At 40.4% G+C, this 18,788-nt stretch overlaps 1 protein-coding gene across 10 annotated transcripts in view; it reads left to right on the top strand.

Moving 5' to 3' along the window:
- Window positions 1-18,788, top strand: part of LOC126857815 (cysteine-rich motor neuron 1 protein-like) — a 263,792-nt gene that overhangs the window by 65,844 nt on the left and 179,160 nt on the right. For 5 of the 10 annotated variants that reach the window (XM_050607596.1, XM_050607593.1, XM_050607591.1 and 2 more), the window contains exon 1: window positions 14,129-14,504. The exons of 4 other annotated variants lie outside the window; for them this stretch is intronic. Coding sequence is in view for 1 of the 6 variants with exons in the window: in XM_050607589.1 (XP_050463546.1) it covers window positions 16,827-16,890 (64 nt within the window). In the remaining 5 variants the exon portion in view is untranslated. Of the gene's footprint in view, window positions 1-14,128; window positions 14,505-16,707; window positions 16,891-18,788 lie in introns of those variants that run through there. One more of the 10 variants, XM_050607589.1, reaches the window with a different exon arrangement.

Below are 18,788 nucleotides of genomic sequence, written 5' to 3'. Positions count from 1 at the left end.
TAATATTTTCATTAGTTTTACTCTTCGTTGAATTTGGGACGGATTGTGGAAAAATCGATTTCAAATTGGTCAAAAAATTTTTTCGAAAAAATGCCCAGAATGTTATCTGTGTTGTCACTTTGCAATAATTGCGTAGTCGGATCTCAATTTAATAAAAATGCGTTTAAACGCATTTTTAGAGCAAAAGCAACCGTTTTATTTTTATTATTTTAAAGGGCGAAATATTTCTGACGCAAGGTCGGCGAGCGACAATTATTCGCGTTACCGAGGACACGTGGATGCTGTAATACGTTATTTCAAAAGCTTTAACAAAGGTTTAGCAAAGCGTGTTACACACGTACCGTGCACAAAGATGGGTCGCGAGCGAGCGACAGTTGAAGGGCGTTTTATTTTAGTCCGGCATCCGCGAGGGTGCCTTTTCGCCCAGGCGCTCTTGCGTTCTAATAAGACGTAGGATTATGCCGCGCTTTGTATCGGACGAACATGATGCCATTCTGTGTTACAGCTATGCACTTATCTCGATTTATCCTCGCACTTAATTTACAAGCCCGGTTGCGTAGCAGGTCATGTTTCCTTTCAGACTTGCTTCGCCTATAATTCACTTCATCCTTTCATGATTTAACGTGACCTCCGCTTCGCATAAATTCTACACGATCAACTTATATCGTCTAATGATGTCCACGTAGGTCTCCACGTAGGTACGATGTGTGCATGTATCGAGTTTTCTTGCATCGCGCTTCTAAGACTTTCGTGTCGTCGACAGATAGAACGGAGAAGCTGACAGAGACGCTGGAAAATAGAGAGAGAGAGAGAGAGAGAGAGAGGAAAGAGGAAGAGAGACGAGCGAGAAAATGCGCGCGATCCGCCTTTGAAAATCCCCCTATAATTAAATTGTCTTTTATATTCAGACGAGGGCTGAAAATGAAGCTGGTCCGGGATAAACCTGCCGAGCCGTTCTGCCGGTTCTGCCTCTTTTTCTCTTCGCGTCTCCGTGCGTGTCTCTCTCTCTCTCTCTCTCTCTCTCTCTCCCTCTCTCTTCTTCGTCTCCACCTCTCTCCGATACTTTTCTCTCAATCTCCATTCACTCACCCCTAGTCTTTCCCCCCACCTTCCTGTTTCCCTTTTTCTCGTAGATCCGGAGGGCAACGACACATTCTCCTCGACGGCTGCCTCCGTTTTTCCATACTCCATTACACCCTTCTCACGCAAAGTGACGATCCGTCCTTCCACCATCGATCTCTCCATTTTTTCACAACGCCCTCCACACCTCCTCACCGCGTTTCGGGACTTTTCGAATCAGGTAAACTCCGTCGAGATTTCGCCCTTTCCCGGCGTTTCTTCCTCGTGCGATCGCGCACGGGGGGACTCCTTCCATTATTTTATATACATACATACATGTGTACATATACGTTGTGCAAAATATGTATGTGTGTGTGTATATATATTTCCACCATCTTGTCGACTACCTCGTTTGACTTGCAAATGTAATCACTAAGAGCACCCATTCGACCTGATCCTATTTCTATGAGCCGGGGACCGTACTCGCTAACCTGGTTCCTAGATCCCGATGAGAAATATGTACGGCACCGTGAAGCACCAAGCACCCACGGTCAATCGATTCTCCAGCATAATCGTCGATTTCTACTCGTTTCTTCGGGGAAAAACGATGTCTCTCCGATTAATACTGGGAATCGTTTATATTGTTTCGCCGATTCTAAATTTGTCGCGGAATCCACGAGAGCTCGGGTACATAAACTCTCCCGTATATACACCGGCGACAATTACAATTTGATTTCGCCCGTAGCGTTGTAATTTCCTCTATTTCCATATAACTTCCTAAACAATAATCATCCACTCCCGTTACTGCATTCGCCAGAGCGCAGCATGCGTGCTCCACTTTGATTTCGAAATATTACGTTTCATCGTGCAAATCTACACATGTATATTAATATCGGACGCGAATAACGCATACGTTTGTATACCCACGGGCCTTTATCCGCATTAAAAATGCTCTATTGATTAGCGCAAACTAATTACGTGCAATTAATTAACGGTAGTACACATTGTAACGATGATTACGAGAGTGGCAAGTGGGGGAGAAGAGCGGGAAAGAGCAATCGGTGTATTTAGTGTCACGTCGCGTCGCGATATCCGAGAGAAACTTTCACGCGGCTATTAAAGTCTGCCGGTTATCCTTTTATTATCCTCGCTAACTCTGCATTATGGCGGTAGTGACTCGCGATCCCTTAGTAAGGAAGGGCAACCGCTAGCAGCAGCGAAATTTATTTTATACGAGCGAGCGTTATTTGTCCACCAGTCGTGCAAGTGTTTCGCGAGCAAACGTCCTTATCGGGCCGTCTCGTGTGTACGTAAATATTTCAGATTCCTTTCGCCCCGCGAGAGAATCCTTCTACGTCGGACTTGGCTGCCAGCGATTATACGTAAGTCGTAAATAACGGGATATACGCCTTTCTTTACCCGTCCGAGAGAGTACACTTGTTCAGAGGTACACTTGGAAAACCCGTCCGACGATAGGTTCGTTTGCAAGGGGAGTGCTACCCTCGCCATTACCCCATTCGAGGGTCAAATTTATTGTTACCCGCTCGAAATCGTTCTCGAGAGTCATTCGACCGCATTTCTAACGATCTCCATCGCGTTGTAAAACGTAAGTGGTCGTTCGCGTCATTAGATATACTCTAGAGCGGCACATGTGACCTAAGCTGAAAGGAATTAAAAGCTCATTTTAATCGGGAAATTGCTTGAACGATTGCTCAAAGAAATGTGCGACGAGTTTTCGCAATTTTTTTTTTTTTTTTTAACAATGTTGTCATTTAAGTAAAATTCTTCTACAGGAATTAAGGGAGGAAACCGGTGTAAAAAAACTATTTAAAAAAATTTTTTTCTGGTTAATAATTGACTTTTTTCAAATCACTTTATTAGCGGCGCACATAATTTAAACTACTTTTTGTGAAATTTTCGTTAAAAAATATTAATATTTGTAGCTACAATAGCCTATAGGGTGAGTCGCTTTAAAAAAAACGGTCGCACGCGAGTCAATGGAAGCTCTGAAGCCAAAAAACCAAACATTTTCTTAAAATATAAGACAATAGCTTTAGTTGCACGTATGGATTTGAATAAAAAGTTATTTGTTACAAAATGGCGGATTTTTGAAGAAAAAAGTATCAAAATTAGTGAGACATTGATTTCTGTTTTTTAACATTACAAATGAACAAATTATTCAATCAAAAATTTCATACCTGCTATTGAAGATATTGTCTTATATTTTTAAAAAATGTTTGGTTTTTTTGTTTCAGAACTTTTATTGCCCCGTTACGAACGCGTCTGTTTTCTTTTTTTTAAGACTACTCACAATATAGGCTATTGTAGCTAAAGATATTATTTTTTAACGAAAATTTTATAAAAGGTAATTCAATCTATGTACTTTGTAATGTTAATAACGTGATTTGAAAAAAAAAATTGTTTATCAGAAAAAAAATCGTTAAAAATAGTTTTATTTTCAACCGTTACATTGGTTTCCTCCCCTTAATGCAGTTTCTCGCGTTTAACGTGATTAATAGATTGAGTGTACATTAAAAATCTAATATTCTTTTTTATATTTGATTAATCATCTGAAAATTGTTTCGACATTGATATAATCATATAATCATTTTACACGCAACCAAGGATACGATAAAATTTCGTTAGCCACTTGTAGTAGTTATTTTAAGACTATCACGAAACGTCACGCGCGTTACCAATGTTAACACCATTAACTCCAGATAGAACATTAATCGATGTAGTTTGACAGTGGGACATTCCTAGCGACGTAGACTTAATATATCCCATCGGTAAAGCGCGGCTGTTAATCTTAGAAATGGAGAGGCTCGCGAGAAAAGTAATGGCTTCTCCGGCCAGCGGGATCGCTATTGTTGACTAAAAAAGAAGGCGACCGGTCGGTGCGGAACAGAGCCGATAGCTCCTCGTGGTACGCAATCGCTCTCGGTGGCGGGGAAAATGGGAGCAATCCGAAGGAGGACGAGTGACGAATAGCCCGTGCCCGAGTTCTTTGGACGCGGTCCATTGCCGAAGTTGCCGCGCTTGTTAAGCCGTTCCGAGCGTGCACTTTGCGTGCCTCCGCGTAGTTTCACGCCCCGTTACGAGCGCGCCGTCGCGCTCCAATGCGACTGCCAATTCGCGGTACGTCCGAAACCGGGGCCACCGTCATCATGCCGTGGTATAAACGAGCAGCCGCGTCGTAAACGAGACGGGAATTTCGCAACACACGACACGCAATTCGTCCCTTTTACGCTCCGACATTTCGCCGCGTTTCGTCCCCCATTCAATTTCGTTTTGCCCACGCGTGTCGGGCAAAACTGCCGAGGTAAAACGCGACCATGCGTATCGCTCGATGTATTCGCAAAATTTTTCAAAATGTTTTGGATGACTTTTTCTCTCCATTATATATGTATAATAGAAAAAAATTCTTTTAGGAAAAAAAAAGTCAATTTCAAACGTATTATAACAGTTCAATTTGAGATTTGGATTAAGAGATAAATAAATTCATTAAAAAAAATTTGAGATCTTGCATATTTTAGTTTAAAAGTTTATGAGTAAAAAAGAGCAATACATATATATAAAACATGTTTGTTTTATGCAATTATTCATATTACAACAATATCTCTGTAAGTGTCATGTTAGAAATGGAGATTAATTAACGATGCCGAAAAAAGATCACTTAATGAAAGGCACACAAGGATTTCTTGCTCGCGGAATTCAACAATATGCATTTTTTGCCATTTCCCCTGATAGCTTAACGCTCTCGAGTGGAACGTGACGGGCAGCAATATGCTTGCGTGATAGCAGCTAGTCCATTATGCACGTTTATAAATGCAAATGGGTTAAAGATGGCCATGAACGCGCATGAGGGACGTAAAGGTGAATATACGTATATGCGTTCCTAAACATTTCAACGGCAATTTCTCGGCCCTTTTTGCGTATCTAACGGCACGAATGATGAATGTGCATTTAGATTACAGTATACACTCCACATAGTTGAAATTTTCATACGATAATCATAAAGTGATTATATAATAATACATTTTGCTTTACACATGGGATTTTTTAATTGGCGAAATTTTTATGCTTAACGGATGTTCATCGGAGATAATTTTTTTTTTTAATATAATGTATAAAGTATATATCATATGCTGCTCGTGGAATAAATATTTTGAAGTGCGTTATATCGCAGTATCATATATATTTCCTTTTACCATTATTAATTAACATCGAATTAACATCCTTCGAAATCATTCTGAATTCTTTGAATATTTCGCAATGCAAATTTCGCAATAATATTTCGATGAATTAAACGTCTCGACGTGTTCGCAAACACAACGTTAATAGTCACCATATAACCGAGTGCGGTAAATTCTGTATGCACGTAATTATATAAAATAAATCTGCATTCCTCGATCGTGACGATTAAAGCCGAGTTTTTTTTCGCGAATAAATCTGGTCAGTGCGGGTGGATTTACTGCGCGTAATAGATTCGTCACCGACAAGGTAACGCTCTTTCGTGTCACTGTTCTTCGTCACGTCGACGTCCGTGTCGACGAATCGAGAGAGCAATACGTTATACGTATCGTGCTGGAGAGAGAGAGAGAGAGAGAGAGAGTCGGGGTCTCTCACTGATCCGGAAAACAAGACAATCCACTCGGAAGTTTTAACCGTATGTGGAGCGAAGGAAAGTATGAGCGCGCGAGCGCGATACAGAACTACTCTCATTCCCATTTTCTGTACTCTACTGTGCGCGTGGATCCCGGGATCTCCTAGATCCCTCGCAAGGAGATTCGGCGAACGCTCATGGTCGATCGCCTGCGTCACGTGCCGCGAGAATCAATGAGTTCTACGTGTACGTATCTCTCTGATCGAATGCAAAAGAAAGGGGGAGCGCTCAGCTGCTCGGCGACTTTCTCGCCCTAAAGACACATCTCGACGTGTGGGTCGTCTTTCGCGACGTTTAAACGGACGCGTGTGTCTCTACGGAGTCTTTGCTCGCGGGGCTTTCTCCTATCGGGCGAGTATTTAGCTAATAGCTGCGTCGCTTTTAGCCCCCATCCTCAACGTCTCTCGTTCGATATTTCACGGATGTCAAAGCGAATTTCACGTTGGCTTGCTTATCGATCCGCTGAATTCCAGCGACTACGAATTCTATCGCGACGCCCGTCTATGCTGGCTACTTTTGTGTCCGAGATTAAGTCTTCGTCTAATTTTTTTTTCTTACTCCTTTCATTTATTTATTTATTTTTTTTTTAATTGTAAGAACGATTTGTACATTGTTCATTTTCATAAGCTATTTTATATTTACTCGCGCGTATGTTCATACGTCTGTCAGATATATTCGCGGTGTAATCCTTCTGTTGGTTTCACTGGAATAGGATGCTCAAATAAATTTGGCTTGGAAACAGTGAGTTCTAGAGACCAAGAAAATATTCCACGCTCGCTCGGAGAGTAACGTTTATTACAATTGTTTTGTGTACCTCCTCAAGGAATAGCCTCGCTTCTCCGTAATCCGTTTTACGAAGTTTTCGGTTGACATCACCAGAGAATGCACTACACTATGTTGCACGACTTAGAAAATAAACCCATGCGTATCACGTAATTTTATAAAATTTTTTGATATAAATGACATAGAAAGAATTTTTAACGAAGCGAAATATATATATGAATTTAAAATACTAGCGATAATATTCGCGATATGCAAACGTAAATGTATTTTAATGGGAAATGCAAGCCGAGATTTAAATAAAAAATGTATGTAATAATATGAAAAATAAACAAAGAATCTCGTATTTCATCCGTTTTTCCAGTTTACAAAACTTTTGTCGGTTTGATTGAAATCAGAGGCAACACTGTTTCTTCATATTTGCATATTTGCACATCTTAGTTATTTTCGAACGTTATTAATTTACTCGGCTGTTAAAAAAATATGGATAATAATACGATATATTTTAAATCGATAAAAATTAATCATCACGCATTTCTTCTTTTCATAAGCATATATGTTAATCACATACATTGATTGATATATTTTTCTAATCCCTGAATAGTCATAATGTAATATATCGCAACAATAACAATTTTAATAAAACAATTTTTATTCGATTGATAAATACGACGATTTATTGGGGCGATATTGCGTGACACATTTGGCTTTAAATCCTATTTTTTATACTATACTGTCGACCAGATAGGGAGACTCATATCAAACGCGATAATTATATCTGAGTTTGCAAATATAATAAATAACGTTTCCTTTCCATTACATATGAGGGAGGGGGTTGGAAGAAAAACATTAAATTGAAAATAATATTCGGAATACTAAAATGGAGAACGTTTTTGCCAAGTCTGCGATGTCTACCAAGCGTCAAAAAAAGCCTCTCGTCATCTCGCGTGACGCTCTTCTCGCCGGATGAACGAATGAGGGACAAAAGAATGTTTCATGCGCGAGAATGATCTCGAAACTTTATATGGGCAAGATACAACGTCGGCAGCAATCGATGATATCGCGGTTCGTCTCTCATTCTCGCTCGCCTAAATTTGTAGCTGCAGAGAGAGAGAGAGAGAGAGAGAGAGAGAGAGAGAGGGCCGCGTTGCGGTTTTAGAAATTGCAAAGTGAGATACTGGCCTCTCAACGCACTATCTGGCTTCGGCTTTGTAAATCAACCCGTATTCGCGAGTGTCCTTTGCATCACGATGCAACCGCACATCGGCCGATTCTACGGCCGACCATCACCAGCAGCGGCTTTGCGTTTCCAGCGTGCGCGCGAGTGCGCCGAGTGCATCTATATACGCGCGTACGTTGCGTAAGCGGAATGCAAACTTGTGGTCAAAATTCCCAATGATTTCGGCACGATTTCTTGCGCACATGTTGAGGGAGAACTAAAAATACGCGTTACGACGAGTCGTCGAAATCCATCGCCCTTTCTCTTTTCGCGCTTAAATGACAGTGTAAGAGTATATTTAAAAAAAAATATCATAATTTAATTTAATCTTGACGTCGCTATGCAATTGATTGCCCGCTCGGACCGATACTTACGGTAGTTAATAAATTGACAGTTTTTTGCCCGATTAATCGGGGAACGGCAGTTTTACGTAATGGAAATATAATTGCAGGTTGTCCCGAGATAAATTACAACGATTTGTGTGGTTACGCTATAAAGTTAGTCCTTGGGAATTGGCGGTAACCGCGCGAGGGATCGAGATTAAATTACAAAATGTTGCTGCGCGGATTAGAACTCGTTCCGCATGACGCGATCAAGGCTCGCGAACCGTATCTGCGTAACCTTTGTTGTGAGCGGAATCGCGCATGAGTTCATAAACAAGCGCATTCTAAAACATACCTACATAATTGCACGTAAATTGTATAGCGCGGATTAATTAGTTCTCAATTAGCCGTTTATTTGACATTTGTTAGCTGCCATGATTTAAAACGTGAAATTTTACTCGAGAAAAATAATAGTATCTCTCTCTCTCTCTCTCTCTCTCTCTCTCTCTCTCTTTGAAGTGTCTTGTATACACGTAGACAGAAAAGCAGCCGGCGTTTCCAGGAAGTACGATGACTTAGAATCGATGTTAGAATTCAGTTTGGGATCTTGTTGCCTCGTATTGATCCCATCTGCCTCTCTCTCTTTCTCTCTCTCTCTCTCTCTCTCTCTCTCTCTCCTTCTCTCTCTGATCCCCTCGTTCTTCGTTCGGATGGTACGCAAGACTTAGCGAGGCTTAGCGAGAGTATCGAGTCGAGTTGCTCTCGTAAGTTTAGTAGACCCAGTGCATTTGGATTGATAGGAGATTATCATAAATTGCGCATTCCCGGAAACTCTATATCGTGAATCACGCTTTCGCGTTCATACGCGAATCATTTCATGTATCGGATATATTGCTATATTGCGGATAATACATTCGTATATTTATCGACTTTTCGCTTGCCCTAAATCGGAAATAAAATCGTTCCATTAGTTGAATAGTATTTTAAGAGACACTTTATATTTGGATTGAATTTTTTTTTTTATTTTACGACATTGTAAATGCGGTAGACACGTATTCAATTACCCGAATGACAAAATATCACACATGTGACAAGTTGACAAAGTTAATGACAGATGACTATTCTTCTGAGAAACGAACTAATATTTATTCGTTGACTAAAGCATCGACATGGCTATTTTTTTTTTTTCCACCGAGAAACGGGGACGGATATATTTCTGAATAAGTCAATATATTAGCGTGAAACTGTGAATATAAAATGTGCAAATTTGAAGTATCTTAGAGATATGTGAACGATTTATATACCTTCCAACGGATTTACGTCACTCGCGGGTGCGATAACCTCAAGAATATGTCAAGCGTGACACATACGATTACGATGTAGCACGTACGTTTCTCTCTCCGCCTTCATGTATATGTTAATTAACCGTATACAAATAAAGGCTCGGCCAGACTCCAAAATCATATGTTTTGGGAAACGTTCGCTTCTCCATCGCGTTCCTCGGATAGGAGTCTATCATTAGCGGAGAAACATCCGGTACCATCGGGACACTCGATATAGAAGCTGATTGCTTCATGCGGACGGAGATTCGTCCTGAGTCACGATTCGGATCGATAGTAGGTGGTTATTTATTCTCTAGAGCGGCGTAGGTTGGCCTCCTTTTACATTACGACGTGCTACGTCGCACTTCCACGTGGAACTACGCGTCGAGATCGGACGTATTGGCTGAGAAAAACGTGTTTCTCGCATGAATACGAATCGTCGAAATGCATAGCGCACGTGCTTTTGACGAATGGATCGAGTAAAGATCAGAGATTATTGAGCCTGTTCCTTTTAGCTGCTGCGCTTTCGCCGCACATTTTCTACATGTAGGATAAAATATTCAGCCTTTCGGATGGAGGAGAAAGGAGGATTGTAGCAAAAGTACAGAATGAAGGCGAAAGGTACAGGCTTATTATGAGAAATTTTTTTCTTTAATATATTTTCCAGCTTGGTTATAGCTTTCGCTAGCAAACTCTAGTTGAGAGAATTTTATAATAAAAATTATTACAAATATGTAGATATATGATAAATTATTACAGATACATAGATATAATATTTATATTCTTTTTCTGTAAAGATTTTCCGAAATATTAGAATATGGGGCGCGACGTGGCGGAAAATCTGGAAGCCGCCGGTTCGTAGGATTTCGAGACAGTACGTTCATTAGTCCGGGGACTCGACGTGGGTACTCGTCGGCGAAATACGAGTCTCGGCTGCCTCTCATAGTAATATCACGTCGACGCGCTCGTATCGTGTAACGTGTTACGTTTCGTCGCGTAATACGCTCCGGAGTTGCATTATGCGCGCTAGCGCCCGCGCGCACATCCACAGACGCCGCGGAGTTTGCGATAGTATTGCAATATGCCGTGAATCCTGACGAACCACCCAAGATGAGATTGGCATACGAAAGGAAGCTCAGATATTCTTTTAGAGATATGACGGACTCTATTAAGAGAAAGATCTACCATCTAAATCTCGCGTTTATTCGTCATTACGTGGATGACAAATAATTGATAGCGTTCTCCTGATATAAGTACACAATGCGAAAATTAAAGCGAAAAAAATTGACACTAGGACATTAGTAAAAAGAAAAAGGCGTATAGCGTATTATTTTGCGCGGAGACATGCTGATGCTTTTTCATAACGTTAATAAATGCGCTCGTATACTCGACAAATCATTCGCGAAAACATCAACTCCGAAAACCATGTAATTATGACGCGTTCAAATATGTATTTAACTGTAGTACACACGTATTTCCTTCGTAGTATTTCAACGTCGCGTCGCAAAGCCAAGCATTTCCCTCTCGTGCTTGTCATTTGGTGCGCCGAATTTGGGAAATTCCACGCCAGCTCTCTCTCCCTCTCTCTCACTCTTTAATTTGTCATTAAATAGGCATCACTTCTCACTCGCAAGTATATATAGACCGTGATGTTCCAACAGATTCGAGAGTTATTATTGCTCTCTCTCTCTCTCTCTCTCTTTCTCTATATATCGTTGCTTTTGCCGCTACAGGTCGAGATAATTTTCTGCGAGCAAACGTCGCATCTTTGGAAAACTCTGACGTGCGTTATCTTACGAGTGACGTCCAGGATGGGCGGTTAGACCCTTATGTGAATGTGGCGGTGACAGGATCTTCTCTCTCCTTCTCTCTTTTTTTTTGTGTCGGTTATAGATTCGAGCACTTCTTGCCGTGGCGATTCCTCGAAAGCGGAGTAACAGTGTGGTGGGATCTCTCGCAATAAGGCGTCTCGTCAAACTTTTTTCTAATATCCAGTCGCACGGATTCGCCTTGAGCTTAAAGCTTTGATTAAATAAACTTTTTTTATTCATACTTTAAATATACGACGCTGAAAAGCGCGTGTTTCAGTTCTACTGCTAAAAGTTTAATTCAAAATCATATTATTTACCATTATTTGATATAATATTTTATATATTAGTTGATATAATATTTTACGTTGGACGATATCTAGATCATTTGATAAAGCTACTTTTCGATGGAAAATTAAATTAATTGAATTTTAATATTAATTAAATATTAATATGATTTATACGCGAAAAAAGGTTAACGATTTTTTGAATTTTATTATTTATTTTATTTTATTTATTAAAAAGAGAGAGAGAGAGAGAAACGAAATATTTTTCACCAGCAATTTTTCCTCTCGCATGAAAACCTCTTTGTAAGCTCATCGGATAAGAGATGGACGGAAGAAAATGCCGAGGATAACCTGGGAGGGTCAAGTGTGGCATATAGCTTCTCGCCGGAAATTGTTCCGGTCTTCCCGATCCGATCGACCATAGAAATCCTACAACAATATCAATAAAACGGCGGATTGTTGTGTCAGGTGGCGTTCGTTTCAAGTGACGATCGTAACTTGACCTTTACATCGCGCGGGAGATTGTGTAAACAAATCGACGTAAGAACGGAATCAATTGAATCCGTTGACCTTTAGTCGTTACCGTCGCCTGCTTCTGTTGATCTATCATTCTCTTTCTTCTTATCTCACTACACGCAGAATTCGTAATTCAAATCGAGAAACGACGCATCTTAATACAAAGTCAGATAAATGTTAAAAAAAAAAAATAATAAAAACATTCAACGATAACAGAAGGAAAGAAGGGAGGGAAGGGTCTCATGAATCGAAGGAAGGATAGCGAGTCGTCGCTGATGTGTCAGAGATCTTTCACGAGGGGGAACGCGAATTTATTGTGGCATTGACCAAGATCATATGTCGCGAGGCTTGCCAAATTCGCGCGCGCGCGCTCGCGTGAAGTAATGAATGTGAAATCGCGAAGCGCAACGCGATATAGGACGGAAATAGGACCGCTGTGTACGAATTGTCAGGGTCGTCGAGCTCAGATGCATCAGATGCATCAGGACGTGAGTCACGCGACGGGCGACACGCGCGAAGTTTCGTCTCCCGTGTTAACTTGCGCGTTAATTTACACTTAGCGACGCGTGTGACAGGATGCCTCGTGGCTAATGGGATATCGATACTCACGCGCTTCCCTTCCGTAAGAAAGTTCGTTGCGCTAATAAGTTAATGCACATCCACAAGGATAATGATTAATATGTATTATAAAAAGATATATTGGCTGGAAAGTTGCGCTATCGATATTCCACGTGATATCGATACTCTACAACGAGTGACTCATGAAATACAGTGGCCACATCCTTATTCATGAGAACGTAAGATAGCCTGGGCTAGAGAGCTCAGATAAATTTTTTTTTCTAGCTGACCACACAAGAATATTAGATGAATGCCTTTCGCGCAATTCCATTACGTAACTTCATGATTGTTTGCTTGCTCTTTTGCTTTTTTCAGAATTGTAATCAGAGTTGCTTGCACTAATGATATAAATAAACAAAGATAAAACAATGCTAAATTAAGTTTTAATAATTTAGAAATTTAAAGATTAAATTTTTTTTTTTAATTTAATAATTTAGAAAGATTAGATATAAAAAAGATTATATATATATTTTCCATATTTTTATTAATAAATTTTAATAAATTTAATAAATTTTATTAAAATTAATATTAATATTTAACATATATTTTATTTTTTAATAAAATTTAATTAATATACAAAAGAAATATTTTATAAAAATTTTGATTTTTATATTCAATATCATGAGAATTTTAAGAGAGAAAATATATTTTGTATTTTAAAATATTTCCTATCAGAACAAATATATATATAATAAAACAATGCAATTAGTTTCTATAATTATGATGAATTATTATTAATCATATTTTATTTAAAGAGCATTAATAAGCATTCATGCGGAAACTCATACTCATAGCTCTCTCCAGCATATTTATTAGATAAATTGTATTCAAATTAATTTTCTATATCAGTATAATATCAACAAATTATAACGAGCAATGTATAATTATCGTGCACGATAGTTGAAATATTTACACACAAGCCCGGATATGACACATCAGAGTTATAACATACATCAAAGCGTTCAGAAATATTCGCAAAATTGGCACGGCGCTCACCGCGAAACGTCTTATTCTCGACGCCTCAAAGATCGTATCGCATCATCATTCGCCTCGCGAAGGTATGTAAACAGAATCTCATTTCGGTATCTCGACACGCCGGCCTTTTCACACGACTCGCCGTATGTTTTCTGCGAAATTGCTCGAAGATCCCGGAAAAGCGTAGGTAGATAGGAAGTGCTCGGCCGATCGAAGGCGTTTGTTACGTTTGTTAGAACTCGTCGTTGCGCGAGCTTGTCGACGAAAAGGAGAGAGAGAGCGAAGGATAGAGAAAGAAGAAGGAAAGAAAAGCAAAGAGGGGAACCGTTTCTTCGCGAACGATTCGACGATTCAAAGGCAACTTTCAACGGCGTCAAATCAATGTTTTTCACGAACGATTCGAAGCGGCATCGTCCAGGGCCAGGTAGCGTCTGAGCGGCCCGGTGGCTGCTCCTTCGGTGCGTACATACGCGTCGTGTGCCGCCGGGGGAAGGCAGTCTCACTCGTATAAAACCGACGGGCTAGTCGCGCCTCGAGTCAGTCTCGGCTCGCGCCTCGCGTGAGTGCTTGGCGATTGCTCGTCGCGCGCGCGAGTGAACGGAGCGATAAGGGGAGAGGAATCGTGTTGCGCGAATCGCGATTAGCGCGACGCGTTAAACCACGACGTGTCCGATCGGACGTTGAGACGAATAATTCGATATAAGCGTCATCGAGTGCGTGCGTTTCGTTTCTTCGAAAAAATTCTCGGCTGAAAAAGGGCACGTTCGAAGAGACGAAGGGCCCTTTACAGTCCCGTCTAGCCTGCGTGTTCGATCGGAAGAGGCTCGGGTGAGGGCCTGGACGGTGGTGTGTGGTGGGCCTGCAAGAGAAGAGGAATCTCTCGGTTGTTGTATGCGTATATTTCGCGAGATGTTTTAGCCGGCGGTGCGCAGTAAGTATCAACGGAAAACACGACGCGTCGACGTTGCCGGTGCCGAGAGCGAAGAGAGATCCGAGGAGGCGGGGGGGGGGAGGTTTACATACGTAAAGTGCCCGAAAATTGCGCACGTGCAATATCGTCGTCGTTTTTACGCGGCTCATCGATGACAGCCGCGCGTGATACGCGCGTCGGCGACTCGGCTAATTTCGAAGTGGTAAAAAAAAATGCGAACGGGCCAAGTGAGCCCCGAGAGCCTTGTATCGTGTTACATAACTGCTGTTTTGTTGTGCTATATTTATTTACGTACGCTGATCGTCGAGTGAAATAAAATCGAATTCTTCGCGCGATTTTATTTCGCGGCGATTTGTGGCGAGAAAATATATCTCTCGTCGTTAACGTCAAACTGCAAGTATATATAAAACTAAAACTCTCTTAATACGCAGTTTTCCGAAAAGGTACACGCTGTATTTGTACATTGTAGTTCTACAAAAGATTCATCGTCGTCACTTCATCGATCTCTCAAATGACGTTCACGTCACGATAATATGGTAAGAATGCGGAGAGTACTTCGGATATTTATCTATCTTTATTATTCTGCGTATATATATATATATATATGTCGCGTGCCGTTTCGTTCACGTATTTTGTGCGATATCACCGACGACCACGTGCGGTTTGTCGCTCGCACACTCGGTTTGATATTGTTGGCCCGTCTTACGTAGCTCTGGTAGCGCTTCAACTGACAGCGCCGGTGTCCATCTGTTAGTCCGCTGTCAGACGCGAGAGATCGATTGATCGTGAGACGTCGTCCTCATCAACAGTGGGCGAAAGTAATTGCGTTCCACGAGATAACACTTTTGCGCGAGCGCAAGAGATAAAGCTAATCTTTCCGGGATCTTTTGCCCGTGTCGTTTTAAAGTCTAGCAAATGGAAAGGCAATAGTAGTCGCGAGATATTGCCAATCTGCCATCACTCCCGATACTCTCAATATTTTGCCCGAAGGGAAATTATCTCGTCTTTCTCTGCTCGTCTTTCGGAATGGCAGTCTATCGGGAAACTTCCTCGAAGCGATTACTCGATTAAGCGCTACGCGACACGCGTTGCGTGTATTTTGTATCTCAAAGAGAGAGAGCCACGTTATCACGAGCCGTCATATTATCTCCAAAGTGTTTTATAAACATTTCGGTAAAATGCGTACCAATTAATAATTATAAAACTTTATAAGAGACAGTGATTGCGAGGCAGAGATATTTAATGTTTTTTTTTTTGTTTTTTTTTTGCAATTCTTACGTGCAATTGATACGCGAAGAATCGAGGAATAAAATTTGTCTTACACAAACGATAAAACATAACAGCTTAAAATAAATAAACAATAATAACGTATTAGTTTTTACAATATTTGAGACGTTATATCAAGAAAAAAAATTTCCTTAATTATTCCGTGATTTACATCCGATCGTTGCCCCTCTCTCTCTCTCTCTCTCTCCTTCGCTTCAATGTCTCTTTTGCTCTCTCCCGTTTTCACATCGATCGATCCGGAACTGGAATTTGGGATGACCTTGGGGACCGCGCGCGTCCGCTTCTCGCGCTTATCGCGTCGCAGCGAGATGTTTATTTTTCGCGAGGTGCTAACTGCGAGAACGCGGCGGCGCCGTGTGTGTTACGTCTATTCATCGATACGCGTGTGCGTGTGCGCTTGTAGCACGCGGCTTTTCGAAGGCGCTCGGTCGACGACGTTATAGGAGAATTCGAGGTGGCCGTGAAAGACGCCATCGGCGCGCGAAGCCACAGGTGGCGGTCAGAATTGACTCTGGAAACGCGGAAGAGGAAAATGGGGCGCGCGCGATATCCCGGAGCCTCCTTTCGGTCTCTTTCGTGCGGCAGCACGAATAGGGCAATAATATCGCCGTTTTTATATGTATACGTCTGCTGAGCGATTTTTACGATCTGTTAAATTTATGCCAAACACGCGCAACGCAGCGGCTCTCAAACGCAGTTAAGCTTAACCGTTCGTCTCGTGCGCGAGACCGTTTTCGCCCGAATATGTCTCGTCTGTCTTTTTCATAATATATACCGAGGACGGTAAAGCATTGGAGATACGTGGGTTTTTGCGATAAATGATTGTATATTACTTTATTTTTTATCTTACAATTTTTATGGAACTTTTTACGAGTTACAAAGAATCACGCAATTGCGTTTTCTTTTTCTTTTTAAGATTAATAATTTAATAAAACAAAATCACGTAAAATAATTTAAAAACATTATATAACGAAATGGTGGTATTGCTGAAGAGGAAGGGAAGTTTTAAGCAGGTTATAAGGGCAAAACGGAAGGATGAATGAAAATAGAGCACACGTGCAAGGCATCGCATATATTTCGGATACGATGAAAGGCAAAGGTACGAAAACACAAATAAATTTTATGAAGTAACCGCTATGACCGGAGATTGTTTACAACCATTATAATTAAGCGTACGACGTAGGATGAGAGTAACGATAAAATGATGTAAGCGCGTCTGAAATACTTCGTTATCAATTTCGTCGCAGTCAGCACATGGCATATATTTAATTTTGCTCCGGTGTCATCATTCTTTTGACAAATATCAAGATTATCCGAATCAACGATTAAATTCCCCAGGAATTTGCGGAAATCGCATTTTATTTTATTAATTTTTATGTGCCACATAAAAAATAATTGTAATAAAATAAAATTAAGTAAAATTAAATTAATTATAATCAAAGAAATTAATTCTAATAAAATTTTATATATTCTTTGATTAATTTTTTTATAATATTAAGTATATATATATATATATATATAGTTTTGATACACGCGAAAGATTAGAGTATGTCGAGTAATTTTCTCATCTTTATAATCTTAAGTGAATCTGACACTAGCGCAAGGCACACTATTGTGTATCATGTATGTATATAAATCAGCTGACAGTGAGCGAATTATGCGCCGTCACGTTCTTGGAATTGGACGGAACAATTAGAACATCGATGCTGATGTAATTTTAATAATAATGGGCCGCCACAAGCCGACGCCGCTTCGCGGAATGTCTTTAGAAGAAATACACAATGAGGTTTAGAATTCTTTTTCATTCTGTGTTAATTTTATCTAGCGGAATTTTGCAATCTCTCTCTCTCTCTCTCTCTCTCTTTTATTCTTCTACGCGATTTTTCTTTTTCCGTGTAATTTGAGTTTCCTTGTATTGATTCGCTTAACATTTAATCCGCAAACCGGATATCGCGTTTAATCGAAGAATATCAAGGATTGTCATTGCTTAAACATCGCTATTGGAAACGGCAATTCTTGTGCTTTACACGATAAATTAAGTGTGAGTATTCAAACGAAACGCGTGGTACGTCGCTTTTACGTAATTGAAGGCGTCGATCATTATTGAATTTATGACGCGACGCAATAACAATAAATTCAATCGTTTATTCACGACGAGAACACCGTGCAAATTTTCCGTTTCTTCCCTATTTGCATTAACTGAAAATAGCTTGCTGCTTTGATGAGCCTTTACATCATGATGCGCAACGAGATGTAGAAGATTAAAGAGAGAGAGAGAGAGAGAAAGAGAGAGATGGTGGGAAAGGGCAAGGTGAGCAGATGGAGCGAGAGTATCCGAAGCTTCCCATAGCCCCTTTCTGTGAACGTCCCATGAACAAAGCGTTGGTCGCAAACGGAGAATGGTCGGAGAATGCTCGGCGATAATTGGAGCGTTTATGCTGGTCGCCTTCTCGAAATAGTAAAGGTCGATCGTTACAATGGCGTTTTGATCCTGTCGGATGCTGTGTATTGCGGTAGACACACACACACACACACACACACACACACACACTCTCTCTCGTTAATGTTAGCTTAGGTCGGAGGTAACGTGGGTGGCATCGCGAGTTAAATTATTCGCGACGTAGATTTATGGGATCTGGCAAACGAATTGTCTCAGCTGTTTGCTTGTATCGATTCGCTTTTTTCCATTCGTCGAAAAAGACTCGATCTAACGAAATTCCGACAATAAAGAGGAGATAACAATCTTTTACATTTTGAAACGCTTCTGCGAATAGTATTTATTTATTTCGAGAAGAAAAATTTCAATTCAATTTTTGCAATGTATATTTTATATTAATATTTATTTAAATTTCTATGACAAATAGAAATATACGTTTGCGTTCAACAAATATAAACATTTATACATACCAATCGATACGACATATCAACAGTCTATCAACATCTATTCGATTGAAATAGTTTTAGTGACCGTAGCTTATCGCTGACCCTGAATTCTAT

The sequence above is a fragment of the Cataglyphis hispanica genome, chromosome 23, assembly GCF_021464435.1.
Source record: "Cataglyphis hispanica isolate Lineage 1 chromosome 23, ULB_Chis1_1.0, whole genome shotgun sequence".
In the NCBI taxonomy this organism is placed as follows: Eukaryota; Metazoa; Arthropoda; class Insecta; order Hymenoptera; family Formicidae; genus Cataglyphis; species Cataglyphis hispanica.
The sequence above is the reverse complement of the archived record's forward strand: the minus strand, read 5'-3'. Positions and strand labels throughout refer to the sequence as shown.